The 26,848-nt window shown below is 55.1% G+C and overlaps 2 protein-coding genes and 1 long non-coding RNA gene across 6 annotated transcripts; 2 read left to right on the plus strand and 1 right to left on the minus strand.

Moving 5' to 3' along the window:
- Nucleotides 1-313: 313 nt before the first annotated feature.
- Nucleotides 314-1,196, minus strand: LOC131838050 (malignant T-cell-amplified sequence 1-like). Its single transcript, XM_059183696.1, has one exon. It carries the CDS (start codon nt 1,057-1,059, stop codon nt 514-516), a length of 546 nt encoding a protein of 181 aa, XP_059039679.1. The 5' UTR covers nt 1,060-1,196; the 3' UTR covers nt 314-513.
- A 114-nt stretch (nt 1,197-1,310) lies between these two features.
- Nucleotides 1,311-11,494, plus strand: LOC131838051 (uncharacterized). 2 transcript variants are annotated; one of them, XR_009356446.1, is made up of 5 exons: nt 1,311-1,396; nt 3,483-3,572; nt 9,431-9,569; nt 10,716-10,847; nt 11,361-11,494. It is a non-coding gene; the product is annotated as an uncharacterized LOC131838051 (long non-coding RNA). The 2 variants fall into 2 exon arrangements; XR_009356445.1 differs by lacking the exons at nt 9,431-9,569; nt 10,716-10,847; nt 11,361-11,494 and having other exon boundaries at nt 3,483-3,995.
- A 1,498-nt stretch (nt 11,495-12,992) lies between these two features.
- On the plus strand, nt 12,993-24,863 carry AKR1E2 (aldo-keto reductase family 1 member E2). Of its 3 annotated transcripts, XM_059183700.1 has the most exons (10): nt 12,993-13,115; nt 15,556-15,723; nt 17,584-17,700; nt 17,838-17,915; nt 19,184-19,306; nt 20,848-20,945; nt 22,714-22,786; nt 23,205-23,285; nt 23,947-24,032; nt 24,300-24,863. In XM_059183700.1, the coding sequence occupies exons 1-10, from the start codon at nt 13,077-13,079 to the stop codon at nt 24,340-24,342; spliced, it is 906 nt and encodes a 301-aa protein (XP_059039683.1). In that variant the 5' UTR covers nt 12,993-13,076; the 3' UTR covers nt 24,343-24,863. The 3 variants fall into 3 exon arrangements, with proteins under 3 accessions (XP_059039683.1, XP_059039680.1, XP_059039681.1); XM_059183697.1 differs by lacking the exons at nt 22,714-22,786; nt 23,205-23,285; nt 23,947-24,032; nt 24,300-24,863 and adding an exon at nt 21,203-22,015; XM_059183698.1 differs by lacking the exons at nt 17,838-17,915; nt 22,714-22,786; nt 23,205-23,285; nt 23,947-24,032; nt 24,300-24,863 and adding an exon at nt 21,203-22,025.
- Nucleotides 24,864-26,848: the final 1,985 nt, after the last annotated feature.

Consider the following 26,848-nt stretch of genomic DNA (forward strand, 5'->3'; position numbering starts at 1 on the left):
GGCGGGGAGGGGCCGAGGCCTGCGGGGCTCTCGGCGCCGACGTCCTGCTGGTCCCTGCGGCGCCGGTGACCGAGCCGCGCAGGCCCCCCGCGGGCATCTGCTTCCTCCCACCTGCGGGCGCCCAAGCGCGCTCCTCGCTCTGCAGAGTCCAGGCTCCCCGCGCAGGCGCTGCGCCTGGGCTGGAGCCGACGCGGCCGGGGCGCGGGCACGGCCTCCCCGGGGCGCCCCCGCACGCGCGCCCGCCCCCGCCCCCGCCCCCGCCCCCGCACGCGCCCCCGCACGCGCGCAAGGACACAGATACAGACAGCGCGGCTCCTGGCAAATCTTTACTTGGGCTTCGCTTCCCCGAGCATCGGCGCGTTCACGCCGCGACGCGGACGCGGACACACACGCAGACGCAGCCCCGCGCCCCCGGCTCCGGCTCCGGCTCCGGCATCGGCTCCGGTTCGGGCTCCGGTTCGGGCTCCGGCTCGGGCTCCGGCTCCGGCTCCGGCCCGGGGCCGCCCCGGGCGCTCACTTGTACGTCTTCATGTGCCACAGCCCGTCGTTGAGGTAGTGGATGTTCTCGATGCCGATGCCCTTGTTGACCTTCTCGATGTCCTCGGCCGACATGCGCATGACGCCGACGCACAGCGCGTGCTGCTTGCCCTCGGCCATGACGGCCACCACCGTGTCCACGGCGGCGGGGTACAGCTGCGCGCCCGGGGACGTCAGGCCGGGGCACATGATGTTGGCCCCGCTGAGCACAAACTTGATGGCGCCCTTGTCCACCTGCTGGTGCGGCAGCACGAAGGGGAACCGGTGCAGCAGCCGCAGCGTCGGGTAGAAAGGCCCCTCGCGCTGCCGGAAGAACAGCAGCTCCCCGCTGACCGTCAGGATCTCGATGTGCTCGTGGCAGCGCACGATCTTCACCGGGTCCTTCTTGGGCAGGATCTGGTTCAGCCACGGCTCGATGCCCGGAAACTGCTCGGTCAGCTGGTTCTTGATCCCCTTGATGACGGAGGTCTTCAGCTGGATGCAGTTGGACACGTTCTCCTTCTCGTCGAACTTCTTGAACATGGTCCACGGCGGGGCGGGCGCCGCCGCGAAGCGCCCGAGCGGGGAAGACGCGTGGAGACGCCGAGGCTCCGGCGGAGGCGCTCCCGGAGGGCCGGCGGGGACGGGCGCGGCGGCGGTCGCTAACCGGAAGGGAGCGCGCTTTACGGCTCCGCGTGCGACCTGCTTCCGCCCCTCGGGGCGCCGCGCGCCGGCGCGGGCGGTTCCGGGGCCGCTGATTCGCGGAGGCCGGCGGGGGCGGGGGTAGAAGGGGCGGGACTTGAGCAAGAGGAGCGGGAGGCGGCGTTCCTTCGGCGGAAGAGACGAATGGAGGGAGCTGCTGCTTTTACGGTTGTTACTGGTGAGCGGATTCGTCGTCCTGCGCTTACCTACGCGGGAAGCCGAGGGGAGCCGATGCGGGGAGCAGGTCTCGGGGAGCAGATGCGGGGAGCAGATGCGGGGAGCAGGTGCCGGGAGCAGATGCGGGGAGCAGGTGCGGGGAGCAGATCCCGGGGAGCAGGTGCGGGAAGCAGGTGGCGGGAGCAGGTCTCGGGGAGCAGGTCCCGGGGAGCAGGTGCTGGGAGCAGGTGCGGGGAGCAGGTCCCGGGGAGCAGGTGCGGGGAGCAGGTGCCGGGAGCAGGTGCGGGGAGCAGGTGCGGGGAGCGAGTGCGGAGAGCAGGTTCCCGGGAGCAGGTGCCAGGGAGCAAGAAGGGGGAGAAAGTGCGGGGAGCAGGTGAGGGGAGCAGGGGAGCAGGTGCCGGGAGCAGATGCGGAGAGTAGGTGCCCGAGAGCAGGTTCCCGGGAGCAGGTGCCAGGGAGCAAGTCCCAGGAGCAGTTGGGGGGAAGCAAGTGCGGGGATCAGGTGCCGGGAGCAGGTGCAGGAAGCAGATCCCAGGGAGCAGGTGCCTCGGAGTAGGTCCCGGCGAGCAGGTGCGGGGAGCAGGTGCTGGAAGCAGGTGCGGGGAGCAGGGAAGCAGTTGCCGGAAGCTGGTGCCGGGGAGCAGGTGCGGGGAGCCGGTGCCGGGGAGCAGGTCCCGGGAGCAGATGCGAGGAGCAGGTGCCAGGGAGCAAGAGGGGGAAGCAGGTCCCCGGAGCAGGTGAGGGAAGCAGGTGCGGGAAGCAGGTGCCAGGAGCAGGTGTGGGGTTGCTGGTGCCGGGGAGCAGGTCCCGGGACAGGTGCAGAGAGCTGGTGCGGCTCTCCTGCCACGTACAGGTGCCACCACAAGCCCAGACCCCATCCTTACCCCAGGTCTCCCTGGCTCACACCCTATGTCTCCCCCATATTTCCCACACGTCTGGCTCAGGGACGTGTCATCGCAGATATCTGCCTGCCGTCTGTCACCCGTGGCTGCAGCCTTCTCCCCTCTGGTTTCTCTCTGCCTGAACAAGGCGGAGAAAGGCTTCCCCACCTAGAATGCAAATGCTGTAGGATTTCGTCTGCCCTTTTCAAGACATCCAAACCCAGGATGCGGCCCAGAATATGGTTTCTCTTGGCGAACCTTACGAGTGCTCCTGAAAAGTGTGCATGCATTCTGCTTTGTTTGGGTTCAGTGCTCTGCACGTGGTGACTGTGCCCCAGTGGTGGATGTAGTCGTTTTCTGTCTACACAGTCTATCAGTTGCTGAGCGGAGTATTGAAATCTCCAGCTGTGATTGTGGATCTGCTTCCCTTGCCAGTTTTATCAGCTTTGGATTCATACATTGTGAAACTCCAGTATTAGGTCCGTACCCACTGAAGATTAATATGGAAGTCACCCAGCTAATTAGATTTTATCCATGTAGATTTCTCACGCTATTCTAAGGGTAAGTGTGAGACCTGAGACCCCTGAAGCCAGGAATTGTGGGTTTTGTTATGTTCTTTTTAAGATTTTATTTATTTGTGAGAGAGAGAGCAGGAGTGGGGTGAGGCAGAAGGAGAAGCAGGCTCCCTGCTCAGCAGGCATGGAGACTGATTCTGGTCTCCATCCATGGACCCTGAGATCATGAGCGGAGCCAAAGGCAGACACTTAACCAACTGAGCCACCCAGGCGCCCCAGGAACTGTGTGTTTTACATCTGTTTTCTTTCACTTAGCACTTCTCTCCAGTGAGTATATGTGTAGTCTTGGGAAGCCTACCCTACAGCAGAAATTGTAAAAGGAGGTGAATATACAGTGGAAAGAATATTATTCCCACATTCTTGGCAGCTTACAGCACATTGTGTTGAGATAGATAGATATAGATAGAGATACAGATATAGATGATAGATAGATAGATATCTCCCCATCCCCATTCTCAGAACAAAAATCTGGATTAGTCTGGGTTCTCCAGAGAAAGGATAGATACATAAAATCATATTATAAAATTATTATTACATGTATTTATATGTGTAAGTTTATGGAATTACGTATATGCTTATAGATACAAGTAAATATAGGCTGCATGTTTACACGTAATATGTTCCATCATAGGGAATTGGCTCACACAATTATGGAGACCCAAGAAGTCCCAGCATCAATGGTCAACAGCAACCTGGAGACCCAGGAGAGCCAATGTAGTAGGTCAGTCTGAGCCCAATATAAAGGCAAGAGAAGACCAACGTCCTAGCTCACAGGCAGTCAGGCAAGAAGAATTCCTTTCTCCTCAGGAGAGAGTCAGCCTTTTTGTTCTGTTCAGGCCTTGGTTGAGGCCTGTCCACATTAGAGAAGGTAATCCCGAGGGTAGACCATCTTAAATGAGGCAGCAGAGCAGTGTGCTCATGTCCTGACCTAGGACCCAGAATGGGTCCTGCTCCCTCGTTTACCAGATTGAAATCCTGAAAGTTACTGAACTTGTACGCATCTCTGTTTACTCATTACAAAAGGACGGGTGACAAGAATACCCATCTCCTGGGGATTGGGGTGGGAACTGCTTGAATTAGAACTTAAAATAATTGGGTTTTCAGTATTTCATATAGCTATAATTATTAAATTAACATGAAACCAGCTACATGATTGTTTTAATACTTTCTTCACACAGAACATAGCCCAACCAGCCAGACTTAGGCTTTCCTATTTATGGCCAAGTCTCCAATATGCCTCCCTGAGAGTTCACTGCAATTACTTTGATCCCATGAAGAGTCACACATTTCCAGTTAACATATGAGCAGCTAACCTCATCTGTTATGTAGAGATTTATGTGCTATCCTATCCCGGTAGGATAGTTCCTTTTCTTTGGGTCTTACAGGTTGTTCTGTTGTTCTTTATTTGTGAAGTCAGTGCTGTATGAACAGCATAAACCAAATGTAGAAATTCAAGGGAGGAAGAGTCATTCCTGGCTCACATGATCAGGTGACCTGTATGTGGACGACTAGTAGCGTTATCAGAGCTGATTTGACCTGCAGCTGTCTTATCAGAAACATGCCCAAAGGAATTTTTTTTAAATAAGTTATTTTACAGAAGGGACTCTAAGAAAGTTTACTCTGAAGTTCCATAGCCATGGAAAACATTTTCGAAGTTAATAATCATTTTTATCAGAAATATACCTAATCTGTACACTGTAACTCTTTCCTGGGATGCACTTGACCTGGGCCGTCGAGCCCCTAATTGGCATCTATCAGGAAGAGGATGCTAAGCGCTAGTTTTCTCCTTAAATTCCTAAAAAATCTAAAAAAGTTAAAGTTAACAAATAAAAAACCTCTATTTTCATTGGAAAATGAAAATGGAGCCTGGTTCTTAAACTTTATAGAGGAGTCTAGGTCTTTGAGGTCTGTGAGGTGACTCACATCAGTGTATGAAAAAACACGACACACAACTGTTGCTTTGAACAAATGAGCATGTTAAAACACTGAAACACACTACCAACTTGTTCTCATTAAATAATTTACAATCAACTGAAAATTAATTAACTATATATGGATTTTAAAAGGAAGGAGCAAAGTTACAGCACAATCTAAAGTCAAATTGATTTTCAAGCCGTGGCTGTACGGCCTCCTAAGTTCTGTCAGCCTCCCTGTGTTGCTTCATTTCCGTGAAATCTGACGAGTACAGTGTATACTTCACAAGGCGTGTGGCGCGGTTACGAGGAATAAAGAAATAGAATATACAAAGGACTTGTATTAAGATGCAGAATAAGTACATTTATTAGTGTTTATTTATTCGCAAAACACCCTTTATGTAGTACTTATAAGGCCTAAGATTATTGTATAGATGTAAAAAAATTTACAGAAAATGTTTGTAGCTTTGGATAAAGCCAAAGTCAAATAGTCAAGAGATGGCCCAACTCAGTATTGTATCAAGAATCTCGGGGCACCTGGGTGGCTCAGTGGGTTAAAGCCTCTGCCTTCACCTCAGGTCATGATCCCAGGGTCCTGGGATCGAGTCCCGCATCGGGCTCTCTGCTCATAGGGGAGCCTGCTTCCTCCTCTCTCTCTGCCTGCCTCTCTGCCTACTTGTGATCTGTCAAATAAATACATAAAAATCTTTAAAAAAAAATCTCAAGGGAGTGTGTAATCGAGACACAGTGATGACAGGGCTAAATTAAAGTGTGGAACCTGAATGAGAAAATTTCTCAGGTTCCTCAAATCTGCAACACTTATTCTGTTCAGAACAAGTGCAGTTCACACACCTGCGTTGAACTACCTTTCAAACCCTTCACCTGTGTACAATTGTGTGTGCATTTTGAGGCATGACCACCAGAGAGCAGGAGAAGTTCGCCGGCAGGTCCCCGTGATTGGTGCTGTATTAGTCATATAGGTTAAAAAAAAAAAAAAAAAAAAAAATTTTAACCATACAATTATTTTTCCTAAATAAATAAACCCATTTCTACCATTATAAGACATTTCCCAAGTTCAGGTGAACATTCTAAATAGTACCTATGTGATTTAAAATTTGAGTTTTCTCTGTAATTTTCTCTAAATAATCAATATTAAAGCAGTTATTTCTAAAATGAATTCTAGGGGCACCTGGGTGGCTCAGTGGTTTAAGCATCTGCCTTCAGCTCAGGTCATGATCTCAGGGTCCTGGGATCGAGCCCTGCATCAGGCTTTCTGCTCAGTGGGGAGCCTGCTTCCCCCTTTCTGCCTGCTTGTGCTTGTCAAATAAATAAAACCTTTAAAAAAAATAAAATAAAATGAAGTCTATTGAAAAATGCATGCTAGCTCTACATTATTGGCCTTCTCAAAGAAATACAAACTTCCAGTTATAAAATAAGTCACAGAGATGACAAGTAGCATAGGCAGTATAATCAACCATACTGTAATAAAGTTGAGTGACAATTGGGGACTATTCTTACCCTGATGAATATTGAGTAACCTAGAATTGTGGACTCGTGTTATACACCTGAAGCTAACGTAACACTGTATGTTAATTATACTTCAATTTATAAAATGCCTCTTTCCACATTGCTTCAACTTAGGAACGGTTATTAAAAATTAAGAAGTTAGGTATATCATAAAAATAATCTCACGATAGCCCAAATGTTCTTGATTACATGTTCCACCTCATTGCTCCATCCCCCAGGTAACACTGCTAGGTTTCTCGCAGGTTCCAGCCATGTTCTCTCCATGGCAGACATGCAGGTGAAGGGGTAGAAGGGTGCTCTCGTGGGCAAGCGCAGAGGAAAGGGCCCCCACACCGGGGAGGTGAGCGGAGTTCCCTCAGAATCTTAGGGGCTCTCATTTCCAATGCAAACCCCACAGGAGGGTTGAGTCGTGGCCTGGGGTAGCCAGAGCCCTCCCTACTTCTCTAAACTCTGGCCATCGGATGCGCCCCAGGCCAGTTCCTGCCTCTCTTGGCCTCAGTTTCCCGATTATCTCAGGAGGGCTGGACACAGACCTTTGTGACCTCTCCCTTGGTAGTGTGGACGTGGTGTGGGCTCCCAGACCACGGATGGGCTCAGTGGGCTGCACTGAGGGATGTGCACGGTCTCCTGCCCACGTGCAGACCGAAGGGGACCCCCTGGGGTGGCCGAGGCTCCTGCCCACCAGCAGCACCGACAGTGTGTGCATCACACCCGGGCGTTAGACCCCGCCTTGCCATGCTCCTGCGCATTCAACGCACCAGCGGCGGCCCGCCTGGCAGCCACGGCACTCCCCACGGACCACTGCGGGGAGACCTCACAACCCTTAGCACCCGCAGGCCGCCCTAGCCCCAGCAGGCAGGCCGGAGTCCTGGAATACCTCCTGCCTGGCACGACTGGTCCCCAGAGTCAACCCCCCAGGGCCAGCTCTTCAACTCTGGGTCAGGGAAACCTGAACGCAGGCAGGGAGAAGGTCAGGCGGCCCCTTCGGCCTCTTCTGCACCTCCTCCCGTTGTCTCCCTGGCAGGCCCTGGGAACACTGGTCCAGCCCCTCCCTCGCTGGGGTAAGAGGGGAAGGACAGGTGCACAAGTGTGGCGAGTACTTACTGGTATTAGGGGGCCCTTCCTGGGCACTCAGTGAGTTTATCCCATTATAGATGAGCAGGGACACCAGCGCTCGTGGTCACTTGCTTTTGCAAGACCTGGCCCCAGGCGTTTGGACCCCACAGTTGTGCTGTGCATGGGAGCCTCTCCCACCCCCACCCCCCCCTCACCGAGCAGATGGCCTCTGAGCCCAGCTTTGGCCATGGGTCTGTCAGGGTTGGGGGGTCACGGAGAGGGTCACTGCAGACAAGGGTTCCACGGGGCACGGGCTTGGCGGGGCCCTGGGTAAGGAGGGCTCTAGCGAGGCCAGGGTGGGGTGTCGGGGACGCTGCGGTCTGTGAGTACTTGGCTGCCTGACCTGCCAGGCCCCATCCTGGCCAGCACTAGGGATCAGTGAGAAGGAACCCTTGGCAATTTTGAGCCCCCTCTGCTTCCTGTGAGGGAGGGTTGAGCTCCATGCCTCATCTTTGCCCTTCTGGTGGAAGTCTAACTTTTAGGACAAAGGCACAGTTAGCAATAGGGTTCTTGGTGCAGAACAGGTTCACGTTGTCAGGGGTCTTCAGCTCTGCTGGGACAGAGGAAGGGTCTGCTGTGCTCAGGAGGTGGCTGCAGGCCTGGGAAAAGGAAATGCCTAGAAACAAAGGAGATGGGGGTGGGGGTTGTGAGCACTGGGACCCTTCCTGGTGCCAGTGTTCCCCATTCCGCATGCACAGAGCCAAGTTCCCCCGGCTCCAGAGCAGAGCTCTGGAATCCCCCAGAGCTGGAAGCGGGCATGGGGAGACTGGTGGGGTCTGGGGGTCTGCATTAATGTATGCAGGATTTGCCTTGAGAAACATTCTAGAAATAGTGGTGGTGGGTTCACAGCATATTGAACATTTACCTAATGCCACTGAGTTAGACGATTTAAAATGACTAAAAGGTAAATATTCACTACGTGTACATTTTAAACCATAAAATCTAATAAGCTCCAACGAAGAAGATTTAAAAACCAAGTTGTCATCGTGAAGGAGGAAAAGACAGCTCTAGCGCAGGCGCTGGCATGCTCAAGGGCAGATGCCGGGAGACGGGGGCTCCACAGGGCAGGGGACACCACAGCTGATTCCGAGACGCACATGGTGGTGGCTCTGGAACTAGCCCAGGACCCGGCTCCAGTGCTGGCACTGGCTCTGTCGCTGGTGGTCTTGGGGAGGCTGCTTCTAGAACAGCCCTGGTTCCGTGGCTGACGCTGGATTCTGGCAATGGTACCGGAACTGGGGACAGGACTGGTGATGGGCATGCTCAGGTCTGGATCTAGGACCAGAGGTGGCTCTAACTCTCGGCTGATGCTGGGAGCAGATGCTAGCAGAGCTTCCTCTCCCTCCAGAGCAGGGCAAGAGCTTGTGCTAGAGGTGCAGCTCTGCAGCTGCCCCCCTTCCTGGCTGTGGGGCCAATGTCACCCCACCTGCTGAGCTGTGAGCTCTGAAAGTCAGGAGAGTTCCTGCCTGCACACTGAAGGGGGAGTACACGGGTGCTGAATACATGAAGGAAGAATGGATGGATGGATGGATGGATGGATGGATGGATGGATGATGGATGGTTGGATGGATGGGTGGAGAGTCCATCAACTCACCCAAGACTACTTTGTATCTCTGCTTTTTTCCCGTCTGTAACATAAGAGCAGCCACCTCCTAGGACTGTTGGGAGGATGACCCTGATTCAGTACATGTGTAAGTGCCTACTGTGTGCAAGACACTATTCTGGAGACATGGGGCTAAAGTGCTTGCATGGAGCTGATTGGAGCAGGGCTGAAATGAAGGCAGTCCGGTCACAGACGCGCTGTCCAATCTCGTCTGGGACCCATGGCCAGGTTTAGCAGAATGTCCCTGCGTCCTGGTCCAGCAGCTCGAGACGAACCTGGGTGGGGCTGGAGGGATTATGGGGCTGGCCATCTTCACAAATCATCAGAAAGAAGTTTCACTCTTCACTTTTTCTTCCTCATCTGATCCGCGCTCCCCACACCGCGTTTCCTCTCGTGGATGGCCGTCATTCATTTGACCAGACACTGATGAAGGCAGCCGGGTGGTTTCCAGTCTTTTGCTCCTGTGAAGAACATTGCAGGGCATAACCGTTGAGGAAGGTCAGGTGTAGAAGCGTTTCCATGGGACAGATTGCCTGAGCTGCGGCCGTTCAATCAAAACGTGACTACAACTGTAAGTTTGATACATGCGGCCAGACCGCCGCCCTGGGAGAGCAGCTAGGGTTCCCATCAACGACGAAGAAAGTTCCTCTTTCTACACAGCTTCCGGGGATCCTTGTGATCTTTTGGATTTAGTCATTTCGTCATGACTGAGTATACATCATGTGTGTAAGGCTGTTTATATTTCTTTTCCGTGAAGTGTATTTTAATATCTTTGCCTGTTTTATATTGTGTGGCTGCTCTTTTTGCTTTTTAAGATTTTATTTATTGATTTGAAAGAGAGAGACAGAGACAGATAGTGATGGAGAGCACAATAGCAGCCCTTTGGAAAACGGGCAGTTCTCCAAAAAGGAAAACATAGAGTTACCACGAATCCACGAAACCGTGCTTTTGGTTCTCTTGGGTACATACCTTCGAGTGCAGTTGCTGGATTCGTGGTAACTCTATGTTCTCCTTTTTGGAGAACTACCTGTTTCCCAAAGGACTGCTATTTTAGATTTCAATCAGCAATTTCTCCGTGTCCTCACCAGAACTTCAATACCTGTCTTTTTAATAATAGATGTCCTTTTTGCATGTGAAGAGGTATCTCATTGTGGCTTTTATTTGCATTTCCCTAAAAAATAATTATGTTTATAATATGTGCAATATGTGTATACCTTCCTTATATGGCCATTTTTTTTAAGGATTTATTTGAGAGTGAGTGCAGGGGGTTGGGGGAGGCAGAGGGAGAGAGAAAATTTCAAGCAGACTCCTGCTGAGCTCGGAGCCTGACGTGGGGCTTGACCTCATGATTCCACAATCAGACCTGAGCTGAAACCAAGAGTCCGATGTCTTAACCAACGTCACCACCCAGCCACCCCTGTGTATTTGCTTCAGGGGATTTGTCATACACAGATCCTTCCCCCACTTGTTAAGTGGAATTTTTATATTATTATATTATAGAGGTGAAAGAGTTGTTTAATCCACAAATGCCCCTTATTAGAAATACTATTTGCAAGTATTTTATACCATTTAGTAGATTGTCTTTCTCTTTATTGATACTATGTTTTGATCCAAAATGTTAAATTTTATGAAGCCAGTTTATATATTTTTTTATACTTGTGCTTTTGATGTCCCCTCTTGAGGACTGATGTTCTCTGCTCAGCAGACTCCCCAGTCTGGGCAGACACATTGCAGACCCTGGCCTCACCCCCCAGCCTCAGACCAAGCCGACTCCACCTGACCCTGCCTTGAGGGAAAGGAGAGCTTCCTCCTTCCTTTCCACCGACCACAGGCCAAGGTAGAAGCTAAGCTTATTGGGTACATGGGTTGGGGCCACTCCTGGTGGAAACGTAGATGGGGTTTGAGCACTTTTTCCCATTCTAAAGCCCCCAGCCTGACACTCTGCCCTTCCAGCAGCTTTGCTGAGCCCCCTCTGTATACCTTGCAAAAGCCTGCTGCGTTCACAGGAGCTCAAGTGGTCCTGCTGCTGCACCTGGGAACTTCCCCTAGATGGAGCATGTCCATGGTCATCCCTGTGCCCGGCTGAGCTGCCCTAGATGTGCTGTGTTCACCGAGAGGGGTCTGTGCCTGGAGGGAGCAGGAAGAGCTAGGCTACGGCCCTCCAGGGAATAGCCTATGGACACTGTAATGAGTCTGCTTCTAAACAGATCTTTAAAAAACTATGCACGAACTTCTTTTGGATAAATTCCTAGGATCAGTACTACTAGGCTAAGGTAGGCAGTGATGGGACTTTGACGGGTCAACCTTTTCTCTGGCACTGGGTTCTGAGGAATGCTTTACTGCTTTCTAGTTTCAGCCTGCCTTTCCACTAGTGACATCTTCCGGATACGTGGCTGGCCACAGATGAGTCCGCTGTTCCCTTACGGCTCCCGGCTCTCGTAGGACACTGAGGAGTGATAATAGCACTTCCAAGATGATTGACAGATGATTGACAAAACGTTGTGACTTCAGTCCTGCTTGCTCTCTCCTGTGTTCCTTCCTTCCCTCTGTCCCTCCGTGTGGGTCTCTCTGGTTCCTATTGCTAAGAACCAAATGGGGGCTGAGATCAGATCAGCTGACTTAAAAGACCTGAAATCTTGGTCCAAACTGAATCTCCCCAATAACTTGCTTATGAGCTCAGAGGTGGACCCTGCCCCAACAGAGTCCCAGCCGCCTGGGAGCTCCCCCCCAGCACACTCATCCCGGACGTGTGCAGGGCTGGCTCCTCGTCTTTCTGGTCACAGCATAAATGCTACTCTCGTGGCCTTTTAGGCCTACCGAGGGCCTCCTGGCTGGACCTCCTGGCTGGACCTCCAGCACCCTGCTTATCTCCCTATAGCATGTGCTCCTTTTCTTGTCTTGGTCCATCTCCCACTGTGGACAGGGAGCTCCTGGTGGGCAAGGGGCCATGTGGGTCCTTTCATGTGGGTCACCGGGATGACTGCGGGGCACAGTGGCCAAATGAGTCAATGAGAGGGTCTTAGAGCGCCCTCCGCTTCTGAGAAGTTCATTAGTGAAAGGTCATTGTTGGGTCCGAATGACCCCTGGGTGTCCCCTTCCTGCTCCTGTTGCTCCGCTGGCCAGTGAGCTGGTCGGGGCCAGCCCTGCAGCCCCACGCAGGAAACCAGAAATTAAAACAGGCCTTTGGGGGCCATGAAGGCAGGGGGTGCCCAGGCCCCAGGGGACAAAGGACCAGGACGTGGGGGCTCTAAAGGGGGATGAGAAGGACCTCGGATCCTCCATGTCCCCAGTTTCCGACCAGTGTCCTGGCGTTTCTAGTTCACTCACGGAGTCTCCTCACCCCAGCCCCGGCAATGATTCCGCCCACTTGCCCCTGAGGCTCCAGCAAGGAGGGTCGGTCCTTGGACCCCGGAGGAGCAAGCAGTCCAGCGCTCTGCCACATTCTGCACTGCCCAGACCCTCCGTTCCCAGGTCGCTGTCCGCTCCCAGGGACCCCGGCCAGTAGAAAGCATTTACTGGACTTAGCCAGGGGCGTCATCCATGGGGAACCGAGGCCGACAGTCTTCTAGGAGCCTGCGGGACCCCCGGGCCCCTGCTCCAAGCACATCAAGTTGCTGAGGGGGAAGACCTTCCCTCCCTATTACGAAGCCCCCTCGCCATGGGGGTGGGTGCTAGGGGCGTACCCCGGCTCCAGGCGCCCAGAGCGCGGACACAGAGCCCCAGACCCGTCCTCTCCCGCCCGACCCCGGGACAGCCCAGCCCTGCGGGCCCCGCGAACCTCGGAACACTGGCCCGCCAGCAGGGCTCCTTGCCCCTCCCGACGTGGCGCGGCCGGGACCCTCGGCCGTGAGATCGCGGAGTCGTGCGCTTGCGCACACCCTCTCCCTGACGCCGGACTCACGGGAGCCCGGGGAGGTGGGCGTGTCCCCTGGCCCGAGGGGCGCCGCCAGCCAATCAGAGCGGCCTCCCGCCGGCCCCGCCCACCGCGCGCGCCGGGGCCCCTCGGAGGTGCGAGCGCGGCGGCGCGCGCCGGTCGTGTTCCCGCGGCCGCGGTCCGGTGCGGGGCATGGAGCGGATCCCGGCGCTCGGCCTGGGCACCTGGCAGGTGAGGGGGCCTGTGCCCCGGGGCGGGCGGGGCCTCGCCCCAGCCGCGGAGGGGCCTCGCGGGGCCACCTGCCGCCCGCCCACCCCGTCCCGAGCTCTCGCCCGCAGAGGTCGGCGAAGGGCGGCCCGGGCGGTGGGCAGGCCGGGGTCGCGGCGGGGGGACGGCGGCCACCGGCCCGCGGGCGCCGTGGGGGCAGGTGACCCGCGTCCCGAAGGCTAGTGCGGTCGGGGACAGCGCCGCGGCGAGGCCCCGTGGGCCGCCCTGTGCGCGGGCCGGGACGCGGGAGCCGCAGGGGAGCGGGGGGGCGGACCGGGGCGAGCCCGGCGACCCCGCGCGTCCGAGGGCCGCTGAGGCGCTTTCCCGCACGTCCTTTCCGGCCCTGCCGGGGCCCGGCTGTACCCTGACCCCTGACGGCCCAGGGGTCCAGCCCTGCGCCACGGCGCGGGAGAACCTGCGGCAGGTGCTTCCGGGCCGGAGCGCGCCTCTCCGGGTCGCCGGGGCTCGGCGCGCGGCCTCGGACCGCCTTCCCGCGGGTTTGCGTGCGCGGGTGGCGGAGCCGGCGGGGAGGGAGAGGGTGGGGGCGGACTCTTGACCTCGGGTCGGAGCTTGGAGCCCCGCGGTGGGCGCGGAGCCTAGTTAAAAGGAAGAAAAAAATCACATTCAACACCTGTCCTGGCACGTCGCCAAGTCGCCCTCTTGTTCTCGCCATGGGCCTGTAGATCCCTTTGGGTTCTCTCCATACGTGACCAGACCGCCTGCGCGTAGTGCTTCTTTCGCCTCCTCCGTTCTGATGCTTTAAGTCTCAAATTCCTTTTTCCGTTTTGTTCCTGATCTTGAAGGTTGTGTCTCGGATACGGACACGTTGGAGGATGATGTTTGCCTCTACATTTTGGGGGTGGCTTTATTCTTGATTTTTGTATTACTGTTGTTGTTTTAAATGTGGGTATTCTTTACCAAGTTATAGAGTTTCCTTTTCCCCTGGTTTACTGAGCCTTTAAATCAGAGCTGGGTGTTCAAGCTTAAAGAACATTGATTGACAGGATTTATTTTTCTAATCAGTTGATGTGAATTATCATGGATTTCCCAACACCGAGCCGTCCTTGCTTTCTCACATAGACTCAGTTGCATGTGGGACGTTCTTTCTCCAGAATATATTGTTGCGTCCGATTTGCTGTTATTTTACTTAGGATTTCTGCAACGGTTATTCATGAACGAGACGAGTGTGTAACTGTTTTTTAATATTTTTGTCTGATTTTGATTCCAGGGATATGCTGGTTTAGTAGGATGAATTGAGAGTATTCCTTATTTTTCCCTTCTGTGTAAGATTCTGTGTTATATTGGGACGATTTTGTCCTTGAAACTTTTGTAGAACTGTTTTGTGTCTGTTTAACTAATTGCTTCATTTAAAAAATAGTTATAGGACAAGTCAGCTTTTACTTCTTCTCAAGTAAGTTTTTCCAAGGATTTTTCCCATTCTTTTCATCTTTCCAAATTGTCAGCTTATGGTTATTGATAATATTTTCTGAGATTTGGGGTCTGTGTTTAATCCGTAGGACTGTTTTTCATTCAGATCATGTAAAAAAAAAAAAAAAAAAAAAACCTTGGTCCCATCAGTCTCATCAGAAGCTTTTCCACCTTATTAAGGTCTTTCGAAGAACTAGCCTCTGGCTTTGTTGATCTCTGTCCTGTCTTTATTGGATGTTTGCTCTTGTTTTCACATTTTCTCTTCCCTTCTAATTTCTTGGCGGTTTGTTTCCTGACTTGAGATGGATTCTTCATTGGCTTTTGGCCCCTCCAAGTGTGCTGCTCGTCAAGCAAGGACCGTCACAACAAAGCACAGGGTGCTTTGAGCAGGTGCTTTGTGAGCCACGAAGCCCTTTGGGAAGGCTCAGTGCGCTGTGTTGTGAGCCCTCCCGGACTTCATCCTGTTCCTGCCCCTTCGCTTGCTTGAGCAGCCCCGTTCACAGTGAGCATTTTCTGAGCTTCCACATTCTTGATGGAATCCGCACCGTTCCTGTGGGTTTGGGGAGATGGTTCACCGGTGGTGGAGTCTCTCCGTGTGAGTTCGCTCCTGTTCACTTTTGCCCTTGGACTTCTGGTCTTGTCGGGTAGAGGTTGAGTCTAACCTGCTTCTCTCTCAGTTGCTACTAGGATTCCTCCTCCATTTCTTTATTACTCTGTTCGTTCAGGAGGCTCAGCGTCCGGCCCCGTTATTTGCAGGCACTAAAAGTACCCATAGACTTTTCCCCAGATAAGTCAAGGAATGGCAACTCAAATTGTGTGTAAGTCCTTTCTGACTCTGACAGCGTCCCTCATTTTGGTGCTCACTGACACCATGACCTCCTTCCTCACTTATGCGCTGTGTGAGTCTTCATTTTAGAGTGAAACGCTGGGATGTCCTGAGCGCGGGTGGATTGCTTCTGTCGTGTTCACTCTGCAGGCGGCTCCAGGGGAAGTGACAGAGGCAGTGAAATTGGCCATCGACGCCGGATATCGGCACTTCGACTGCGCCTACTTATACCATAACGAGAGTGAGATTGGAGCCGGGATCCAGTGCAAGATCAAGGAGGGTGTGGTGAAGCGGGAGGACCTGTTCATCGTCAGTAAGGTAGGACTTCACACGCAGCGCCAGCAGGGCGACCCCCGGGGGCTCCCTTAGCAAGACAGCTGACCCCGTGTGGGGAGGGTTCTTGGTCTCCTAGCAGCTGGCAGCTCAGTTCGTCCTGGAACCAGACCTGCCTAGACTTCCTCAGCTTCATACACATGCTGGTGGTGCAGGTGAAGATGTCTGGGGCAGGGTGACAAGCGGAGGGGACAGCTTGCGCAGAGGCACAGGCGTGGGACAGCGCCTTGGGTACACGGACCTAGAAGAAGCTTGGAGTTCCTGGATCGGAGAATGGTAGGCAGAGGAGTGCTGAGAAACAAGGCTGGAGCAGGGGACAGGCCAGACCACAGAGGCCTGGCTGCCTTTTAAGGGCCTTATTCTTTTTCCCGTGCACAAGGAGCGCCGCTGAAGGATTTTAAGTAGGGAGCTTATCTTCCGCAGCGGAGAGACTCGTGTCCTACCCAGGCAGTTGCAGCTACTGAAAGGAGTGTGTGTTTGAGCAGAAGGCAGAAGACAGGGGAACCTGGAGGGCAGGGTGGGTGGGAGCGGAGGGCGGGCCAGACTTGGACAGGGAGAGACGGTGGAGGCGGGAAAGAGGCGCGCGGGCCTGGTGAAGGGAGGACCCACTCAGCAGAGTTCAAGAACCCCTTTGCTCTTGACTTTGAGGCAGAACCTTAAGACCGGGAGGTCAGTAGCCACAGGCCCTCATTCCAGCGGTCTCTCACGAGCACCAAGAGACTGGGTCAGTCACCCGATGGCACAGGGTCACAGCGTCGTTGTGTGTAAAGCAGGACTCAGATTTGATCATCGCCGGAGTAGTTTCCAGGTCCGATGTCCATAATTGCACAAGTCACCTCTGTTTCTGTGGCAGATTTGCTCTTCGGTTTCACTCTCCGATGGTTTCTGTAATTCATCGGTGCTTCTAAAGCTGGAGCAAAGGGAGGGGAGGGATGGGCCAGGCCTGCACCTGGCAGAGGGGCAGAGTCTCCCCTGCCACTCCAGGAAGGGAGGGGTGCCTGGTCTGCCCAGGCCAGCCCCAAAGTCAGGGGACATTCGCGCCTGAGTGCATCACAGCCGCAGGGCAGGTGTGCTCGTTACTCCTGACGTTTGGGAAAGTCACAGAAATAGATATAGATATGTTAAAAGATCACTGTATACTCACCATCTAGAGAGTCCTGTTGCTGACAACCTATTTTTAGGGTTTTTTGTTTTTCTTCTTTTCTGTCAGTACGCTGTGTTGACGGTATGTTTTTCTGTGTTTCTGTTCTTACTCTTGTAATACTTCTTGTGTTTTCTCTTGCTGCGTCGGAGCCTTCGAGTGGCTCCCGTCACAGTTAATACTAAACAGCAAGACAGGAATCTCAAGAGGAAGCACCAGTCACGGATTTCGTGCTTACGGGTGGGGGCGGGGGGAGGGGCGTGTCCAGGTCCCCACAGGTCGGTGGCGTTCACTCACCCACCAGCTTTACTGCAGGAGTATGACGCCTTCGTCCCCGGGGACCTTCAGCATGGCACAGACTGAAGTGGGAAATGCAATGTAGACTTTCTTCTGAGTTTTCCTCCTCTCCTTTCTGTCCACACGCATTGAGTTTGGTTGGCTTTATCCCGGTGGGTCCGGATAACTGGCAGCCCCCCACCATATAGTTCATGGGGCTGCCGATGTCCCTTTAGTAGGGCTCAGGCTGCAGAGCCCAGTTTTGGGGATCCCTCCCCGAGGGAGCCCCGGAACCATCGGAGGCTAATGTCACAGCCATGTTGCATTTATAGCCATAGGGCTTGGATGTCATCTGTCTCCCTGAGACTGGATTGTGGGACAAGGGGCAGACGTTGTGTTAACCCTGGCTTCCCTCCTCCCCTCGGCAGCTCTGGTGCACCAGCCATGAGAAGTCCCTGGTGAAAGCAGCATGCACCAAGAGTCTGAGGGCCTTGAAGCTGGATTACCTGGACCTCTACCTCATACACTGGCCCATGGGTTTCAAGGTACGAAAGACACTAGCAGCACCTTCCTTCCTGCTCATGCCCGCCGGGGGAAAGCGGGGAGTGAGGGTCCCAGCTCAGCAGAGGCCTGGGCTCGAGGCCCCTGCGGGCCATCATCAGCTCCCTCCTCTGCCTCACAGCCCGGGGTGGAAGACATGCCTTTGGACCCCAGCGGCATGGTGATACCCAGTGACACCGACTTCCTGGACACGTGGGAGGTGAGCCACAGGCTGGTGGGCCTCTGGGCAGGGTGCTGGGCCCTTGCGAGCTGGCTGTGTTCACCAGGAACACACATGGGGATAACCAGGGCAGACCTCCCTGTGAGTCTCAGTGTCTGCTTGGTTGCTTATTAGAAACAGCAGGTGGTCATCACAGAAATTCAGAAGAGAATAAAAAGAAAAGGTAGAATCTGTGTCTCCCTCCTGCAGTGGTGACCACCACTCGTGTCCAGTAGCTGCCAAGGGCTTGTCCGTGAGCTTCGTCGGAGCGATGTCTGGCAGCACGGCGAGGTTTGGGGCGCTGGGAGGAGCTGGAGGGTGGGCCACGAGCTCAGCCCGCGGCTGGAGTCCGGACAGGAAGGAAGGAAGAGGCCTTGAGCAAAGCCCCGAGCACGGGAGTCGAGGGGAGGGGTGCCCGTGTGGAAGGGAGGCAGGGTTCCCGCTGCCCCCCGCTGTGCACACCCATGTGGGCAGAGGAGGGCAGGGGTGAGGCATGGGAAGCAGGTGAGGTCACACTGAGCTCAGGGACAGGCATGGGAGCCTACAAATACCAGGCAGAACGAGGGGGACGCACACCAGCCAGGCCACGCCCTCCCCCTTCCTCTTAAATGGGGGCTGGCTTAGCAGATTAGCCCAGGGCCGCGGCCTGGGAGAGCCAGGGTCCGGGGGCCCCAGCCCTTTCTGCCCCGCGGCACTGCTTCTCCAGAAAGCGTGGGTTAAACTCTGGGCTGTCCGGGCAGCACCAGCGGGTTCTGGATGGTGCCGCAGGGGCCATAGCTGTTGTGCTTGCCCGTGGCCGCATCGTACTCCTGCTGATGGTGTGGCTGCCCCGGGCCACGCTCCTCCTGGAGCTGCCGGCCCCTTCCTGTGCTCAGGAAGCATCTAATCGGAGTCGAAGGGGTGAGTGGACAGCAACAGACGTCCCTGCCCCAGACCTTACCCACAGGTAGGGAGAGTGAGAGGAGCCGTAACAGCTGCCACATGGCACGGCTTACCGCTTTCCAGCCCCGAGCTAAATGCTTGCATGTGTTGTTTGGTGGAATCTTTAAAATAATCCTGTGGCACGGACAGGCTTGTCCCCACTTTGCAGTGACAACATTGAGTTTAGTGCGGCCCTATAAACGTGCCCAAGCTCCCCCAGCCGGGGGCATGGAAGCAGCACGGGCCCTGCACGCAGAAGGCCTGTGGGGCATCAGCCGGGCTCACGCGGCCTGCAGAGGAGTGAGGCCGTGGGTTCTCGGGCGCAGAACGACTCTCTGTTCTCTTAGGCCATGGAGGACCTGGTGGTCATGGGGCTGGTGAAAGCCATCGGGGTGTCCAACTTCAACCATGAGCAGCTGGAGAGACTTTTGAACAAACCCAGCTTGAGATTCAGGCCAGTGACTAACCAGGTGAGGCTTTCACAGGCGGAGCTGGCTTTTCAGGTCACTTCATGTGGCTGGACTGGAGACGGAATGGGGGGGCACACCGTGGGCATTTGTCTCTGGTGGCTGCAGACGGGCGACTCGGGGAGCAGGCAGGCAAGCAGCTGGGGCCAAGGCAGGAGAGCTGCCCCAGAGGCTTGTGCGGACGGCGGTGCCCTCGGACGGCAGGGTGAGGGCTGGGCTGGGTTTTCCCTGCGCAGAGGCGCTGAGGGGTCCCGCTCACAGCCATGTGGGCCTCCTCGGAAAGCTCTTCTGTGTGGACCAGCCCCCGCAGAGGGCGGCCGCCGTGCGATTACTAAAGCAGAGGGCAGCTTTCAACGTGCAGATAACGTGACGCGTTATGTGCTTGTTTGTGTCCAGCTTCCTTCAGCCCCGTGTCTGTTGGATGCCTCCATGCCCAGTGTGACTGTCCCTCGTTCTGCTCTCTGCGTGCTGGTCCGTTCTGTCAGTAATGGGTGCTCACTCATTCTAGCACTGAGGACCCCTTGGGTAGTTTCTGGTTTGGGGACATGAAAATAGAGCATCACATTCCATTTTTTATTTTTAAAAAAAAAACCCTTCCTAGCTAAAGCATTACAGGGAGACTGGAAAGGGCGATGCTCCGTGAGTCTCCCCAGATGAGCGAGCTCAGGTGGTCGCACCTAGGGCAGGGAACAGAACAGCCGCTGCCTTCTGGAAGCTCTTCTAGCCACTGCCCCCTTGCAAGGACCACTCAGTGTTGCTACTTTACAACCTCACAAGACTAGATCTGTCCAAGTGCGTCATAGCCCCTGTCCCAGGAGGGTTCGCAGTGGCACTTTAAATCCCGGGAAGGGCTGGTGCCTCATCTGTGGGGTGCAGAGGGGCTGGAGAGTATGTCCCCTAATTAGGGTTCTGAGCCCCCCAGGAACGTGGGTTCAGAAGGGTTTTCAGAGAGCCCACAAGGCACTGTGGTAGCTCTTCATTCTCCCTAAACAAGCATCTGTTGCCAGCCCACTGAGGACCTGGGATCGTACGTGAGAATTCAGAGGATGTGGAGACGGGAATCCTGCCCTCCAGGTTCTTCCAGGGCCCGCTGGCATCCCCAGGAGCCTGTGTTTGCCCCGTGACTCTCCAGCCCCGCTCGCTGTCCTCACAAGTGTTGACGAGCGCACTCCGCTAGCTCATGCTGGGTGTTGGCAGATGTCCGCACACACAGCACAGTCTGACCAAACCCGCGCCGTCTGGAGCCTGCATCACGTGGCGAATGAGGACAACATCAAAGATCATCAAAGATGTCCACGATGCGGGCTGGAGTGGACAGTAGAAGACAGAGCGGGCCTCACCGAGCAGGGGCCATCTGAGCGTCCAGGGAATGCAGGTGTCCCTTCTGCCTGTTCGCAAGGGCTTGTCACTTCACAGTGGTAGATGCTTGAGCCTCAGGATGGGTCACGCAGCTCCTCGGTGACAGCCAAGACAGGCATGCGTGGCCTGGTTCCTGACGTGCTGTTGCTCTGAATTTTCTTGGTAAGCTGCGACTCTCTTCGTAGATTGAGTGCCACCCGTATCTGACCCAGAAGGACCTGATCCGTTTCTGCCAGTCCAGAGACGTGTCCGTGACTGCGTACCGGCCCCTCGGCGGTTCCAGGTAGGACTGCGTCGCTGGCAGTGAGTCTAGGCTCTAGCAGGAGCTGCAGGAGATGCACCATCTGACCGAACGTGGGTGGTTAGCGGAGGGTCTTGGGAAGCGGGGTGTGGGCAGGGTGCACACAGACCTGCGGGGGTGGTGCCAGGGAGGTTGCTGGTGCCAGGAGCCAGAGAAGAGTCCCTTTGGGGGACAGAAGCGGCTGGGGCAGCCTCTTCAGAGCCCGCCTAGCTCAGCCTCTTCGTCGGGCTGGTTCACAGACATCCCCGTCTCCGCAGAACAGAGACTCCTCCCATCCCGCCCCAGACGAGCCCCGACTCCGGCAGCCCTCGGACCAGACACCTGAAAATCCGGCCTTCCCAGTCTCAGCAACGTCCTCGGGTCATTCTGCCGGCGATCCCAGGCTCTGTCTCTTGGTCTCTTGTTCTCGCCATCGCTGCCTTGGCTAAGGGGGAGTCCCTGAAATTCTGTAGCCTTTTCACTCCGGCCATGTTTGACCGGTTCCGGTTCATTGTCTACACCACACATGTAGCCAAAGGGAGTCTCAAAATGATCAGGCCACTTTCTTGCTTAAAAACTCTTCAGTTCTTGCGATGGCCTACGAGTCCCAGCTGGTCTGGCTGCTGCCCATTTCTGGCCTCATTTCTTCCTGCAGGCAGTGTGCGCACCGACCCCTGGAAACTACGCGGGTCTCCCGGAATGGAGCGCGTTCTTTCCAGTCTCTGTGCCTCTGAACGCACTGTTCTCTTTACCTACAGATCTTGCTTTTATCCTTTTTTTTCTCTTTTTTTTCAATTTGGCTAACTCTGATTTCTAATATATGGTTTGACAGCGTCGCCTCCTCCAGGAAGCTCTCCAGACTCCTGGTAGTCAGGTTTTGTCCATCGCCCTCATCATACTGTCCTAACATCAATTCCTTTTCCCACTTGTCAGAGCTGCTTCAGTGCAGGGACAGTGTGTGATTTGTGACTTCCTGCCAGCCCCTGGCTTAGTGCCTGGGACAGAGCAGGTGCCCTGGGAAGGCTGGAGGTATTTGTGATTACCTGTGTAATCACAGGGGAAGCAGGCACAGGTGTTGGAACTTGGTAGCAGCAAGGGAGTTGCTGGTCCGGTTGTGCAGCTGAGCGCAGGGTTGGGGGGGTGGGCACAGTGGGTGCTGGGAGCCGCCCAGGAAGGGGAACCAGCCGAGTGCTGGGCCTGCCGCAGATGTAACCAGCCGTTTAGTTCCTTCAGGAGACTCTGAGCGCTGTTTCTAGAGCAGTGCTCGGAATCTAGGAGCTGCGTAAAGAGTGGTCTTGCAGAGACGTCTCCAGAGTGGGGAGGGCCTGTGCCTGCAGGACCACGCGGAGGCCTGGCGCCTTTCTTGGCATTGGGGCTTGCACCCGTTCCCAGTCTCAGGCTTGTTCTGGTATTTGAGCTGGACTTTTCTGAAATTACCATCACCAACACCAATGACTTAGGAACAGAGCTGCGGGCGCTAGGTCAGGCCTGGCAGTGTCAGAGGGACACACACCAGAGTGTGGGTAGACGTTGTCACCTTGTTCTCAAGAAAACACCAAATGTACATCAAAGCAGCGCATCCAGCTGTCTCCACGGGAGCGTTAGCCGTGGCTGTGGCTAGACGGCGGGGTTTGCGGGATGAGCTCGTCCCCGCAGTGATCAGGAATCGTGACGAGACGAAAGCAAATCCTGGAGGAAGCGGTGTGTGTTTTGAAGCAAGAAGCACACACGTTTTACCCCCTAACCCCCTTCCCGGTCCTGCTCTCTCTAGTGAGGGGATGGACCTGATGAATGACCCCGTGATTCAGAGGGTGGCCCAGAAGTACAACAAGTCTCCGGCCCAGGTAGGAGGGGGCTGCCGGGGCTGGGGGTGCTGCTCCCGCTTCCTCGGGGAGCCAGGCTCTGGGTGGAGGAAGGGCTCACTCACGCTGGCCCCGCTGCCCGAGCTCCCTCGGTTCCTTGGGGAGGGGCTTTGCCTCCGTGTTCCGTGCTCTCATGTTGCACGTCTAAGGGTTGGGCGCCTCAGTGAATTCTCTTTCATTCACGAATTCTCCATGGGCGCTCATTACACACACATTGGAGGAACCGTCCAGAAAACACCGGTTTGGTTCCTGGAGGACTCTGGAGAAGACGACCTTGTAATAAAAGCTCCAGCTGCCCCTGACTTTGGGACGTCATAGTACCATATGATATAAACTGTGCGGGAAATGGCTGACTGCCGGGGGATTGCCCTTTGGCTGATGTTGGACCTTTTTCCCGTAGATTTTGCTCCGATTTCAGATCCAGAGGAATGTGATCGTGATCCCCAAATCAGTCAACCCAAAGCGGATTCTTGAGAATATCCAGGAAAGTCCATTTCTTCTTTTACTCGGAGGGTTGGGGATCATCGCTTAGTTAGCTGGGAGTCTGACCCCCGCAACAAACAGGTGCCCTGTGGCCTTGACACAACAGAAGACCAGATGAAGCTGCAGCCGGGACACGGAATCCAAGAGGGTGGGGGGCCTTGGGCACTGTACCTTCTCTCCCAGCTCCTCAGCAGCGACCAGGGTTGGCTCTCCCGGGAGAAAAGCTCCCATTTTAGGAGTGGATCATAGTCCTCAAGTGTGTTAAGAGCAAAAGGGCAGGCAAGGTGCCGGGGGGCAGCTTAGAATTCTGCTTGAGAAGGAACGGGCACAAAAATCACGCTGCATTACGGCTACTGTTAGACTTAATGGTCCCGGGGCCCCAGCGCTCTCCCAGGTGGTAGGGTGTGCGGCACAATGGATTTGGGTTTGGGTTTTTCGTTTTTTAGTTTTTTTGAGCAGTGAGGGAAAGATGCTTTGCTGTGCCTCTTAACGATCCCGGGTGTCCCTGACCCCCACTGGGTGGACACAGCTCCCGGCTGGTCGTCCCAGGGGCTCCCATGCAGCCCCAGGCCGCTGGCCTGGCCCAGCGCCTTGCAGGTAACGCGTGCACAGCGAAATGTTCACCAAACTGAATTTGCTGTGAACGTCTGTTTGGGCTGCAGGTGTTTGACTTTGAACTATCAGAACAGGATATGAACGACATCTTCGGCCTGGACAGGAACTTCCGAATGTGCCGGCTACCCATGTAAGTGCGGCAACTTTACTGGCTCTCGTGACAGAGGCTCTCATAGGCAGACGGAGGGCTTGGTCCCTGAGGAGGTGTTGATTGTATACATGTGAGGTTAGCGAAGCCTTCTCACAAGTCTCTCCTGTTTGAGGCTAGGCCACCGAGTGAATCCAAAGACTGATTTAACACATCGGGGAGCTTGAAAGTACACGAATGTAGCTTTTAGAATGTTTCTCTTAGAAAAGAGTATACATCTCTATTTTTTATTTGTTTCCTGTTTCTCAGAGCTGTGAACCACAAGGACTATCCTTTCAACATAGACTACTGAGCCTGGCTTCCCCCTTCCTCCTCCTCTGCCTGGACGGACGCCCCCAGCTCCCACCCGGCCCGCCTCGGCACTGGGCGGCCAGGGAGGGGAGGGACGGGGTTTGATTCGGTGGATCCCCGCCTGGAACAGAAGCTGAGCTCCCTGAGAAATTCACACGGTTCAGCTGGTCTCCGTGACAGAGACAAACACCACGGGGGCGATGATTACTCTCTAGAACCTCCGTCCTCAGAATCCTTTGAGCACAGTGTGATGGGGTTTTTACGAGACAAGCCAAGTGGCCTGTACTCTCGAACAAAAGATTGTGTGGTGGAAATACTCAAATACAAAAGTTGAGATCATTGCGTGGTGAGCCCCCTCACCAACCCTGGGCCGGCCCCGCGTCGCCTGTGCACCTCTGTCCTTGCCAGTCCCCCAGAATTCACCTTCACACAACCAGGGAACACCTGGCTGAAAGTGGGAGATGCCTCAGTTCAACAGAGAGGCTTTTTTTCTTCTTCAGGTAAACCCGTGGAAACCCCAGCTTAGAGAGGACATGTGGGCCATTCCCGTCAGGCAGGCAGGGTCCACCCGGTCCCGGGGCTCCGTCAAGAAAGGCATGGGGGGGGGGGGCGCGCCTGGGTGGCTCAGTGGGTTAAGCCTCTGCCTTCGGCTCAGGTCATGATCTTAGGGTCCTGGGATCGAGCCCCGCATCAGGCTCTCTGCTCTTGGGGGAGCCTGCTTCCCCCCCTCTCTCTGCCTAATTGTGATCTCTGTCTGTCAAATAAATAAAATCTTTAAAAAAAAAAAAAAAAAGGGCATGAGGGCTCATGTCTACACAGGCTCATTCAGGGCAATGTGTGACTTTGACTTGTCTCACTGGGTGGCACTTGGGCACCAAGCTTGGGGCCATTTTGTATTTTGAGCTGCTGTAAATGATGTCAGATTAAAAAGGATCATTTTCTTGCATGAATTCCCAGATGTTTTCCCTCTTTCCATTAAGTGTAAGGCTAATAGGGCTTTTTATTAGTATTTACAGAATTTTTCTATTTAACGAAGCAATTCTACCAGATTCAGACTGCAAAGAAAATGGAGAAGAAAGAGCTCAGTTACAGAGAGCAGCAATAACAACATCTGAGAAGAATCATCTTTCTGGTGGGCCCTTCAGCTCTGCCCATGCCCACGACATACGTAGATAAATTACACAGAATATGTACCAGGGGCGCCTAGGTGGTTCCGTCCGCGGAGCATGGGACTCCTGGTCTCAGCCCAGGTGATGATCTCAGGATGGGGAGATTGAGCCCCAATGGGGCTGCGGGCTCAGCAAGGAGTCGCTTCTCCTGTTCCCTCTGCCCCTCCCCCACTGCGAAGGCACTCCCCACCAAAGCTTAAAAAAATATCTGTAATACTTGTAATACACATCTAATAAGTGGACATAAACTTCACAAAACTGTATTTGTAACTTTTTAAGAAGGTGTGCATGTATACACTAGATGTACAGGTCATGCAACTGTCCACTTAGTATTTTGACAAACAGTTTTAACAGATCATCCGAGCTTCCTGCCTAGTGTAAATGAATTCCACATCTTACAATGAATCCTTCTCGCCGTAAGTCCAGCCTTACTAAGGCACTGCTTGCTGGGGTGGGTGGGGGCGGTGTTCTCACCCCTACATGCTAAACTTGCGTGCTGGCAAATGTCAGTTCACAGGTAAGCCTTGAGGGACCGCACGGTACTGTAAGTTCCATCACTGTGTTCCGCAGGGAAAAAAAAAAAAAAAAAAAAAAAAGGATTACACATTTGTGAGTGGTTTCTTACTAGGACCACCTGGACTAGCAACACCACGGCAGGTACCGTGAGGGTAAGAAACGCTTGGCCCTGCAGAGCTGGGGTCGGGGACAGCTGCACGCGATGGGCACTGCGCCTGCTTGGGCCTGCGCGGGCGGCCCCGGGCTCTGTCGCCCTGCGCACAGCACGAGGGCGCGGCCTGTGCGCGATAGGCCACACCGCCGCAGAGACCGCAGCTGGGACCCGGGCCGTGGGAGCGCTGCGAAGCGGGTCCGCGCAGGGCGCCGGCGCATTCGCGGCTCTGCCGGCAAAGGGCGCCGCTGCTCCGCCTGTGGACTGGGGGCTGTACCCGGGGTCGTCCGGGGGTTGGGGACGGGGGAGCCGGGCTGCAGGCCGGGAACGGAGCGCCTGGGCTGGGGACACTGGCGCCCGGGCGGCCTCCTCTCGGTGGACCAGCGGGAGCGCAGGGGCCCGCCCCGGGGAGGCGGCTGGGCTTCGTTCCCGAGCCTGGACCGACATCGGGGGCCACGGGCCCGGAAGGCCCCCCGAGGGGCCAAGCAGCCGGGCGCTGTTTGCTTTCCCCGCTCCCGAGATCTGACCTCTCCCCGGGGGCCCGCCCCCGACCTGGTCCGGACGCGCGGCGCCCGCGGGGGTGACGCCTGCTCCGGTCTGGAGTGGCCCCGTCCCGCCTGGACCACAGGAGATGGACGCCGGCTCGGACGGCGGCCGGGGCCTCTGTCTCC

Source organism: Mustela lutreola, chromosome 8 (genome assembly GCF_030435805.1).
Source record: "Mustela lutreola isolate mMusLut2 chromosome 8, mMusLut2.pri, whole genome shotgun sequence".
Classification (NCBI taxonomy): Eukaryota; Metazoa; Chordata; class Mammalia; order Carnivora; family Mustelidae; genus Mustela; species Mustela lutreola.

What these genes read in the sequence shown, in the direction of transcription:
- AKR1E2 (XM_059183697.1), top strand. Translation starts at nt 13,077, where the DNA reads ATGGAGCGGATCCCGGCGCTCGGCCTGGGCACCTGGCAG. An exon ending in ACTTCCTGGACACGTGGGAG is followed by an intron (nt 17,916 to 19,183) that starts GTGAGCCACAGG and finishes CTGTTCTCTTAG; the next exon opens with GCCATGGAGGACCTGGTGGT. An exon ending in CGGCCCCTCGGCGGTTCCAG is followed by an intron (nt 20,946 to 21,202) that starts GTAGGACTGCGT and finishes GCTGGTTCACAG; the next exon opens with ACATCCCCGTCTCCGCAGAA.
- LOC131838050 (XM_059183696.1), bottom strand. Translation starts at nt 1,059, where the DNA reads ATGTTCAAGAAGTTCGACGAGAAGGAGAACGTGTCCAACTGCATCCAG.